General features: G+C 35.8%; 1 protein-coding gene across 1 annotated transcript; it reads left to right on the top strand.

Annotated features, from left to right (window-relative positions):
- Positions 1-2,323: 2,323 nt before the first annotated feature.
- LOC137948263 (uncharacterized) lies at positions 2,324-6,560 on the top strand. Its single transcript, XM_068794283.1, has 10 exons — positions 2,324-2,702; positions 2,792-2,857; positions 3,058-3,238; positions 3,341-3,537; positions 3,750-3,800; positions 3,905-3,996; positions 4,114-4,175; positions 4,264-4,352; positions 5,300-5,404; positions 5,525-6,560. Exons 1-10 carry the CDS (start codon positions 2,364-2,366, stop codon positions 5,660-5,662), a joined length of 1,320 nt encoding a protein of 439 aa, XP_068650384.1. The 5' UTR covers positions 2,324-2,363; the 3' UTR covers positions 5,663-6,560.
- The last annotated feature ends 5,390 nt before the right edge of the window (positions 6,561-11,950 follow it).

The following is an 11,950-nucleotide window of genomic DNA, read 5'->3' as shown; positions in this document are numbered from 1 at the left end:
TCAGATTAAAAAATTAAAAAATAAGTTAGACAACATTTGGAGTAAAAAAGATTAATATTGGTGCGTTCTAATCTATTATTGAAATTCAATCCTGAACCTCCCCTATCATTCTTTTTTTAAAATGTATGCATAATTCTATATATAATTTATTTGATATATATTTTATATAGAGTATTAAATGTAGGTTAAGCTCAAACTCGGTTAAAATTATTAGGCTCAAGGCTAGGGTTGGCTCGAGCTCGAGTTCGAAATATTTAAATCAACCTTGGCTTGAACAAGGTTCGGACTCAGTTGGATTTGATGCCACCCTTATGCCCAATTTTAAGTAAAGGTCAGTCCCAATTTTATGTAAAATGTATGCACAATTTTATATACAATTATTGGACATGTAGTTTTTGAAAAGTTTTAAATGTATGTTGGAGCACGAACTCGAGACATATATTTTTTGAAAAGTTTTAAATGAATGTTGAAGCTTGAGCTCGGCTTGAACTCGGTTAAAATTATTAGGCTCGAGCTCGATAACAATTTTAGGCTCAAGTTTAGGCTCGGCTCGAGTTTGAGTTCAAAATATTTAAATCAAGCTTGGCTCGAACATAGGAAGGTTCGGGCTTGGTTCGGCTTGATGCCACCCCTAACTTTTCAAAAAAATACATGTTAAATAAATTGTATATAAAATTATACATGCATTTTACATAAGTTGAGCATGACCTCTACATAAAATTGGGCATGACCTCTACTTAAAATTGGGCATAAAGGTGGCATCGAATTGAGCTGAGCCCGAACCTTCCTATGTTCGAGTCGAGCTTGATTTAAATATTTCAAACTCGAGCTCAAGCCGACCCTAGCCTCAAGCCTAAAATTGTAATCGAGTTCGAGCCTAATAATTTTAACCGAGTTCAACCTCAAGCTCTAGCCGAGTTTGAGCTTAACCTACATTTAATACTCTACATAAAATATATGTTAAATAAATTATATATAAAATTATGCATACATTTTATAAAAATAATGATAGTGGAGGTTCGGGTTTGAATCTCGATAATGGATTACAAAGGACTAATATTAATCTCTTTTACCCCAAATTTTGTCTAGTTTATTTTTTAATTTTTGAATCTGGCCATAAATTTACTATGGCCTCCTTAGTGCCCCTGGTTGAAAATTTATATTACAGGAAAAACTAGAAATATTTTTCCTAGGATACATATTTCCAAAAAAACCTTTAAATAAAATCTTATTACTATTAGCGACTTACAAGAAAATTACAAGAAATATTTTAAAATTTTCTTAGGAAAGTTAAATGGACCTCTTATTGCCTCTTATAGGGAAATAAAAATAATAATTAATCTAATATATTACTATACTTAATAGATAAAATTTTAATCAAATAAAATGTCAAACACAAAATTGTTATGAAAATTGCCTCATGCTAAAAGTATTACAACATCGATTGTCAAATACTTATTCAAAAATTTTCTATACGGTTTTTTGTAGGAAAATCTTCCTTAGAAAATTATATTTTTTTTTAATAAGAATTTCCATTTAGAAAAATATTTTAAAAAATGAGGCACTAATAGCACTAATAGTCCCTAAAAACGTATTTCTACTAAACATATTTTTTCAACATTTATTTAAAAACCACTAATAGTCCCTAGAATTTTTTATTATTTTTTTCACTTGTTGGAAGGGGGGGGGGGGGGGAGGGGAATTTTTCCATTCTAACTTAGGTCCTCTTGTTTCGCCGAGGACGAGGAACAACGCGGAGGGAAATGCTTCCAGCGACGCCGGCGAGGAACTTTCGTTGGGGATAACGACTGCGATAGAGGCGGCGGCGACGAAAACAAAGGCGAAGGCAAACGAGGGGTAAGAAATCGAGCGACGGCCATAGAATCGGCGGTGATGGAAAGGTAGAAGGCGACTCCCACAAATCCCCCGAATCCCACGCTGCTCATTAAATTAACGAGCCAACTCGCGAGTTTTCTATCCGAACCTTGATTCGGTCGAGTTCGACTCGTTAATTTAAACGAACTGATCCCAGATCTAGAATTCAACTTGAGAACCAAGTATACCAAATCAAACCAAGCCGGAACCGAGCAGCACTCGAGTCACGCGTGAGCCGGCTCGGTTCGAAGCCACCCTGCCTCCAATTTGATATTCAAGCAAACCAAAAAAAGCCCCCGTGCAGGCCACAACGGAAAATTATCTTACGCCCAAAAAAGCCCGGTAAAAAAAAGCCCCTGTGCAGGCAACAACGGAAAATTATCTTACGCCCAAAAAAGCCCGGTAACACCGAAACGTTTCCTAAACTTTGAAACTGACCTGCTCAGGGTTTAGGGTTTAAGCCCCTGTGCCAACATCCAAGCAACCTGATGCTTCATATCAATTCCTCAATGGCTGCTATTACCAGGCTGTTCTCCTCCAATATAGCGTCAAAAACTTTGAATTGCTTCATTCAGCCTTGTTCGTCCAGGGAGCCACTTTGCATGTCTCCTTACGCGATCCGGTGCCGAAGGAGTCTGTACTCTTTGGTTTCATTGAGGTGTACCAGATTCTCGCCTCTTGTTCGATTTCAGCATCCTTGTGGTTCTAGGTACGTTTTTACGCGCTCTATTCCAAGATATGAAGCTGGCGGCGCTGTTTCCGCGGCGGCGGGTGATGATAACCGAGTCCCGGCGACTTTGATCACTGGTTTCCTTGGGTCTGGAAAGGTTATGCATTTCGATTTTCCGTTGATTTGTTTTATCTCTGAGCTTTCTTCGGTTGAATTTCGGAAGACTGATATTGGAAAAATGTGCAGACTACTCTCCTAAACCATATTTTAACTGCTAAACATGGAAGGCGGATTGCTGTGATTGAGAATGAGGTATATCCTATCGGAAGCTTTCCATCTTCTTATATGTTCTATCGTAATTCTTTGTTTACGACCCGTCATGGTTCTTCTACTTAAACGACGGTTTTAGACTCTCTCCATTTTTGGCTTATAGTTTCCAGGATAGAATTCAGAAATTTAGTGTTTTTTAAGAAGATTCTGGTGCTGATAATTGGTTGCGTTGTGTCATGAAGTTCGGAGAGGTGGACATTGACGGTTCATTGGTTGCCAGCCATGCGGCCGTGGCTGAAGACATCATCATGGTTAACAATGGCTGCCTGTGCTGTACCGTGAGAGGGGATCTTGTAAAGATGCTTCTGAAGTTAACCAGGGAAAAACGTGATAAGTTTGATCACATTGTTATAGAAACAACTGGTAGCGTTATACATGCAGTAAACAGCATGCGATTGAGCAATGTTAAAGTTAATTCTTGTCTATGCTATTTTTTTGGTTCTTTAAGAAAGTCTTTCCTTGCAGGTCTTGCAAAACCAGCTCCTGTTATAGAGACCTTTTTCTCTGATGAGTTGGTGGCAGAATATGTGAAGCTCGATGGCGTTGTGACTTTGGTTGACAGTAAGCATTCCATGCAACGTTTGAATGAAATCAAGCCCAGATGGGTAGTCAATGAAGCTGTGGAACAAGTGGCATATGCGGATCGTATCATATTGAACAAAGTAAGTCTACACCATTGGGTTTGTATCTTATTCTTTTATGTCAAAATCTTGATTTCTTTCCCTTTTCTGGTGATTCTTTTATGTACTTCTTTGTTTATTTTTATCTTGCTTCTGTTAGGAGCCCAAGAAATGATGTTTTTTTTGAAAATAAAAAATAAAAAATGATGTTGACTTTCACTTTTTTGCTCTTACCTTTTGATTCATAAATGCAGATTGATTTGGTGGGTGAGACAGAGATAGATGCATTGATTAAGAGAGTGAAGGTTGTTTTCAATAGTGAAGAAAAAATTTCCCATTCTTTCTTATGAAAATACTTTTATTTCCATATATTTGTTGTTTCTTAATTGCACCGAAATCTGTTTTGTAGCATATTAATGCAATTGCAAAAATAAAACAAGCTAAATATGGAGAAGTTGACGTGGACTTCGTCTTAGGAGTGGGCGGATATGATCCTGACAGGTCTGAGTTTAATGCTGCATTAGACCTTCTTGCTTTAGCCTATAACTTTCAATGTCATAATTCATGGATAATTGCTTTAGCTCAAAATCTTAAGTGCTTTACTTTGTTGTTTGACAGAATAGAGTCTGAAGTTCAGTTGGGCTGTCATGGTTCTGCTTGTCAAAATGCAGAAGAACACAGTAAGTTGTTGTAATTTCAGTAGATGCTTATGTATTCGATGAAGCATGGCCAAATTTTTTTCTATGTATGAGAATGTGTTTCTGCCAGGACACCATGAAGGGTACCATCACCAAGACCATGATTCTGCTGTGTCCAGTGTCACTATAGTTTCCGAGGGGAAATTGGATTTGGGTGAGGTATGTTCCAAATTATCTTTTAGAATTTCCTCTTATATGATCATATTCCTAGAATCTGTTCCAGTCTCTCTATAGTTTCTCTCTTCAAAAAGTTCTTGGAAATATTTCTCACTCATCTAACTTGCTCTTACATGAGCTCAAGTTGAATGTTAGTCAGAAACTTGCTTGCTTGTAGAATCTGTTAACACTAGTTCAATGAACACCAGATATGGCTATGCAAGATAAACTCGCTGATGTGCCTTATATACTGATCTGTGGTTGTCATTTTGCATTCCCAAGTGAAGCAGTAGAAACTCACTTTCCTTCACTGAAGTAGTCATAACTTGAGAAACACATACTCTTGAGCTTGTGATTGGATGCTAGGATTTTTTATATTTTCTTCATATTGAGACTGGCCTAATCACCTAGGTGGTCTGTGCAATTGTTAGACCATAAGGCTAGACAGGCTTAAGAAGAAACAAAGGGACAAAGAATCTGAACATTGGAAAATTGTAAAAAGAAGAGGAGAAATTCGTTTAGATGAACAAATGTTCTTTATTGAAGAGAATAAAAAACTTAAAATGACTGTTGTGAAGCAGGTCATCATCATCTTCAAAGTTTTTTGTCCAAGACAATGTTAGGTAATTCATGAATCTTTGCTATTCTGCTGAATCCTTTATTGACTTCATTAGTAGGTTTGGCCTTCTTCAAGTCTTTCTTGCTGCAAACTTAAGTGTTAGCATCATTCTTATTACCAATGCACTATTAGGCTGAAGTCCTGTCTTTCCTTTTTTGTCATTTTCAGCCAGTATTGCCCTTTTATGGTTTTCAAAAATTGAATTCTTTTTTCTCCTCTATTTGGTTTCATCCAAAGGTGATCAAGCAAGGGAATAAATAAGTTTATATTCTCTTGTTTCAAACATCCTATCTTGCATCGTCAATGAGGAATTTTGCTGTTTAACATCCAGGTTAATGATTGGCTGGAGAGAGTGGTTGATGAAAAAGGGGAAAATTTATACAGGCTGAAGGGTATTCTGCATATTGAGGGTTCAGAGGAACGTTATGTCTTTCAGGTTTTCGTTGCTGATATATTTTCATTTAGAATCTCAGGCACCTCCTAATCTTCTTTTGACAAAGTTTGTATTTGGTGCATCACTAACTATTTTGTTACTGCATCACTTTCCTTTCTTCAGGGAGTGCAATCCATGCTTGATATAACCCCAGGTAAACAATGGGGTCCAGAGGAGGAAAAGATAAATAAGCTTGTATTCATTGGAAGGAACTTGGATGAGACAGCCTTGAGAAAAGGATTCAAAGGTTGTTTAGCATAAAAGTTGAAGAATGCATCACACAGACAAAATACTCAGAAGTCGCAGCTTGCATCAACAGGTTGCTTCCATGAAGTTGATGGATGTATCTTCACATGGATTTAGTCGCGGATAGCTGAAGGCTTTTCTGATTATCAGGATGATATGGAATATTAGGAGTTGTAGTTTTGTACCAGCACTGTTCCAGACTTTGTATCTCCATTTCTGTTACGTGAAAGCTTTGCCTACTTATTGGGGAGATCATAATCAAGTTTTTCTCAGAATAAAATGGTATTCTCCAGAACTACATTTTTGTGAAGCATGTGTGAGGAGTTAGATCTTGCAGCATATTGATGGAAACCTGTTAGAGAATTAGCAGGAAGCTTTGAAGGATGCATAAATGGCAGGTTTTGTGGAACTTTTCTTTTCCCATTTGATGATGGTCTTCCTTGACAATGCTCCCTACTACCCCTGCTCCTACTCCTGCGCCTTCATGATCTAAATCAGTGGGGGGACAGGACAAGTCCCCTGAACTAACAGAGATACTCATCTGCTCCTACAAAACGTTTTGTTCATATGTAATGTCTTCTCAAAGTTTTTCTTTAAAGGCAAGTTGATGTAAACCATAGCGTTTTGTATGTGTTGAAGAAATTGCAAAAGGCGGAGTGGTGGAGAGCAGAGTTGTGCCGTCACCAGGTGTTGCATATCAGGTGATATATACCAGATTTTGAGCCAAGGGACATGATATTGGTACCGGTATGTATTAGGTTTTACTATTTTTGTTATCTGTTCTACCTGACACATGATGCTATCAGTATGCTGCAAGAGTCCCATGTTTTTTCCTATCTCTGATTCTAAGAGATGAGGTAATTGTCTGTGGTGAGTATGCATTTCTTGTCATGAGCAGTTTGCTAGTCTTGAAATCCATCCGGAGTCTAAATCTAATTTTTTTATTATATGGTTATTGTGCTATTAGAGACATGATTAACATTACTAGTGTAATAGAAAACCATTGCATTATGTGAAACAAAATTTTATTGACGTCTATAATTATAAGCATTTTCATATGTAGTAGCACAATCTTGTTAATAGGAAAACAAATCGAGTAAAACCTCTTAAGAACATGCAATTATCGTTTTTATGATTTTGCTTTAGTCATATCTGGCTTAATAGGGTTCTTTACATATATTTGAGAAAAGAATTCTCTTTTATCTTCTATTATACAGTCATTCTATTATATTCATTTTGGAAGGACTTAATTTTCTATTTTCAAATTATTGGAAGGACTTAATTTTAAAATTTTCCTTTGTTAATGCCCTTGGTCGAAAATTTATATTCCAGGTTCTAGGTTTTTCTAGGTTTTCCTAGGATACACATTTCCAATAAAATTTTAGATAAAATCCTATTAGTGTTTTACTAGGAAATAATATGATTGTTTTTAGATTTTTTCAAGAAAAATTAAAGACTTGTTAGTGCATTTTTTAGAAAAATAAATAAAAATTAATAATCAATCGCATATATTACTATACTTAAAAGTATTACAATATCAATTATTGAATACTTATTCAAAAATTTTTCATATGGTTTTCTTGCTTATCTTGGTTGGAAAATCTTACCTAGAAAATTATATGATTTTCTTAGTAAGAATTTTCAACTAGAAATTTTTTTCCAGGAAATATAAGGCACTAATGGTTTTTGGAAATGTACTTTTACTAAAAGTACATTTATAGTGTTTTATCGAAAAGTACTAATAGGGCCTTAGAATTTTCATTTTTCATTATAATCTATTAAGGACTTTGAATTGGGGTTGAGCTTCGAAAGGACCCTTGCCCTCTCTTACTATGTGGGAGCAGCTCCTCCTCTCCATTTGTAAATGGCATATCGAAGTGTTTACTCCCTTGATGTTTTATTTTTTAAAATATTAATATAATTAGGATACGGTACAATTTCAATTGACGGTTAAAATTGATTGAACCAAATTGAGCCAAATTGGTCTCATCAGCGTGTCTGTGACCGAGTTGGGTTTTGTAGCACTTCAAATACGAATGTAGAAGTGCTACAGAGGCGGAGCATTCTCCTTCTACACCTTACAGACTTCTCTTGTCTAAAGACCTGTAAGTTGTCCCGGTTCTGAAAAACAATCCAGGGTTCAATTCGTTAAGTCAGGAAGCTCGAATCGGCTGTATAAGTTTTTAGACAAAAAATTCTGTCTTCATTCATGTCTTCTGAATGAAAAAGTAGCATGTTTCTAGTCTTTTGATTGAAAAAGTAACTTGTTTCTATTCTTCTGCACGGGTATTCGTTTTGTTTCAGACAAACGTTGTACTTAGATGTTCTTTTAGTTGTATATGCACATGTAGTTTGAAAAGTTTTTTTTTAATGCGAGGTATCTATATTTGAATCCTAAACTGTATTTATGAGAAGTTGAACTGAACCATGTATTATTACCCTATGTCTACAAAATTCATAAAACTATCTATGGTGTCAAACATGCTCTATGAGCTTAGATTCATGAATTACATTAATTTATTGTGGGTTCATGTTTTAAGAATTCTCACTCTGATACTTCCTTATTTACTCTCAATATTGGCAAACATGTTTTTTTTCTACTGGTGTATGTCGATGATATTATTATTACTGGTAAAAGTGATGATCATATTTCTCAATTTGTTGATTGCCTCGTTCAATGTTTCTCTCTGAAAGATCTTGATTCTCTTTTCTTCTTACTTGGAGTCGAGGTTGCTCCACATTGTAATGACATATTACTCTTTCAACGTAGATACATCCAAGACCTGCTAAAAAAGACTCATATAGAAGATGCTAAACCTATTCTCACCTTACTGCCGATGAACTCTTCATCACTCACCATGAACCCAAACACTCTTTTCTCTGATCCATCTCATTTTCGTGAAGTAGTTTGCAACCTGCAATATCTCTTTCTCACTCGACTTGATATTTTCTTTGCGATAAAAAAGATGTCCTAGTTTATGCATCAACTGACTGATGAACAATGGGTAATTGTCAAACGAATTTTAAGGTATTATGTGGCACATTGGATAAATGACTTCTTATACATCGTAAGTCTCCTATATCTTTACATGGGTTCTTGGATGCTGATTGGGCTGACAATAAAGATAATTACTCTTCTAATAGTGCCTACCTTATCTATCTTGTGTGTAATCTCATTTCCTGGAGTTTAAATAAGCAACATACTGTTGCTCGTTCTTCTGTTGAGGCTGAGTATAGATCAGTTGCTACTAACGCTACTAAACTTTGGTGGGTGTGCTCTCTATTTATTGAACTTGGTGTGACTTTGTAGTCTTCTCCTGTAGTCTATTGTGATAATATTGGTGCCACTCAGTTAAACTCCAATCCTGTGTTTCACTCCAGAATGAAACATATGGCAGTTGATTATCACTTCTATTGATCTCCTTACAAAACTATTGCCATGTTCACAGTTTCAGTTGCTAAGAGACAAGATTGACCTCTGATTTATCTTGTAGGGGCATGATAAGGGATTAACAGTCTTCGGTTATTGGATAAGCTCTTCGTTGTATTTATCACTTGTAATTATTTCTTCAGTTAAGCTTATCATTTCGGTTAAGTTTATTGTTGTAAACTGTATATAAATACTACTCTTAATCAATGTAAATATGTGGTTCAGTTCATCATCTCAAAATATTTTCGTTCAATATTTTTTTCTATGAAAGAGTATCGAGTAGTTTGGGATTAGACTGAAGGAGCTTTTGTTTTGACTGGGACTTCATAGGTTAAAGCTCCTTTTCTTATTTCTGAATTTTGATTATCTGATTCTTGTGAATTATCAGGATCAGTTATTGTCATCGTGGGTGTTAACGGCTTTGGGAAATCGTAAAGTCTAGTCACTTGAATTAGCATTTGTGAAATTGTATTCTCAATTTCTTTCTTAGGTTCACACTTGCTTCGATTGGCTAATCATCTTGGTTTGTATGTGTTCTCAATTCCATTGTGGAAAGAGCCAGTTTGCGGGATTTCACTTTTATAAACACCTATCTGCGTGTCTTTTTTTCTCTCCGAATCTTGCGTCTTTGGCTTCCCACTCATCGTCCAGTCTTTAAGTTGTACAACAATTAGATTTTCTAGAAGTGATTTAAGTTTAGTTTGTAAGCTGAATGGAGTAGGATAGTTGGAACAAGGATGTGATGATGATGATGAAGATGATTAGTTGCGTGTTCAACGAGATTTGCTTAGCAAATTTCTGCTATTTGTAGTATGTAGAGTCTGCTTTGCTTAATTACTATTGGTTTTCAAAACAGAATTATTTTGATTAAATGAGACAATTGGTAGAATGCCTGTGGAGGCTTTGACTTGCAGCTTTGTTGATGCAAGCAAATAACGGTTTGTATGAGTTCATTGTACCTGCACCTTTTGAATACAGTTGTTACATTTATGACATAAAATTTTTGCTTTGCTCCCTGAGCTTCCTTGAAAAAAAATTCATTCCCTTCCACTTCTATATATTTCAATTGCTTTTAGGATTTCATTTGTCATTTTATTTTGTTTCCTCTTCCTACCTATAGTTTTTATGGTATTTCTTTGAATATTCACATGTGGATGTTGAAGTTCAAAACTGATTATTGGAACACTGCATCAAGTCAGGCGTAGGCTTTGATTTCAATGTTTTAAGAAAACCTAGGAAGAAAGAGTTACAAAACATTGTTTCAATGGTAATGAACTAAAGGCTGAGGCATGAATATTGTAGTCCTATAGTCCAATGTTATGGTTTTGTTGGGTCCAACTTGTGTACGAGAGTCAGGTTAGGTAACCTTGTGTGGGATGGTTTAAGAGTTTTTTTTTTTTTTTTTTGCATTCTAATAGCTCTAGAATTTATGGTATTCGAGTAGGTATAACATTTTGTAGTCCAATACTAGAGAAGGCGACCTATGAAAACATCTACCTGGTGTAAGAATAAAAGCTGTCACAAAAAAGTTATTGTTGAATTTATGGGAAAGAGAACAAGTTCATTGACTTTTTATAATCAGAGTTGTAGAAGTTAGGACCCCATGAGAATGACTCTAGGTTAATGTGGAAGAAGAAGGAGAAAAGAGAGAGAAGAGGGAGAAAGGAGAAGGACATTTGAGAGGAGAGTTTGGATTAAGGGAAGTAGAGAATGCGTCAAGAGAGAAGAGAGGGTGGCTGGACATTTTGCCAAATAGAGGAGAAGGATTGAAATCCTTACCTCTTAGCTATTACTCTTATTTATAGTGTTACAAAGCCCATAAGGTTACAACTCAATAGATTAAAAGACATACTATGACAATGTATTTACATCTCAATGCCATCCTTATATAACATATCATAAATAACCACTTTGCCACTCCTTTGCCGTGTGGGCTTCTAGCCTTGAGTTTGTGGGCTTGAGCCCATCTTCCAACACCCCCCTCAAGCTGGTGGAGAAAATACATCATAAATACCCAACTTGCCACCTATATAAGATTGAACTTTGGACGTTGTCGGTTTGGTGAGGATATCAGCTAATTGCTCTTGAGATGAAACGTAATTAAGAGAAATTATTCTTGCTTGAAACTTTTCCCATATAAAATGACAATCCACTTCAATATGTTTAGTTCTTTCATGGAAAACTGGATTTGATGTAATGTGCATAGCTGCTTGATTATCACAATGTAGGCCCATAGAGCCTCCTTTATAAAATCCCAATTCAGTAAGAAGCATCTTTATCCATAAAAGTTCACTTACAGTGTGGGCCATAGCTCGGTATTCTGCTTCAGCACTTAATCTTGCAACCACGTTTTGCTTTTTGCTTTTCTATGTGACCAAGTTTTCCCCAACAAGAGTACAATACCCAGATGTAGATTTTCTATCATCGGGTGATCCAACCCAATCTGCATATGAGAAACTTTCTATATTGAAGTGACCATGTTGTTTATATAGCAATCCTCTTTCTGGAGCACCTTTTAAGTATCGTAGTATTCTCTCCAACGCTTGCCAGTGAGTAATTTGTGGTTTGTGTATGAATTGACTTACCACATTCACAGCATATGATATATCTAGCCTGGTTACCATGAGATAGATCAATTTTCCCACAAGTCTTTGATATTTTCCAGTGTCAACATCTTCTCCAGTTGTGGCACACAATTTTTCATTCGCATCCATAGGTGTATCAACTGGTCTATAACCCTTCATTCCTGTTTCTTCAAGAAGATCCAAGACGTATTTTCTTCGAGACAATACTATTCCATGATTTAACTGAAGGACTTCTATACCTAGAAAATATTTGAGTTTACCCAAATCTTTAGTCTTGAACTCTTTACA

Source organism: Aristolochia californica, unplaced genomic scaffold, assembly GCF_029961685.1.
Source record: "Aristolochia californica isolate CCGP_79_NKW_82.1479 unplaced genomic scaffold, dmAriCali1.0.hap1 SCAF_13, whole genome shotgun sequence".
NCBI lineage: Eukaryota > Viridiplantae > Streptophyta > Magnoliopsida > Piperales > Aristolochiaceae > Aristolochia > Aristolochia californica.
The sequence above is the reverse complement of the archived record's forward strand: the minus strand, read 5'-3'. Positions and strand labels throughout refer to the sequence as shown.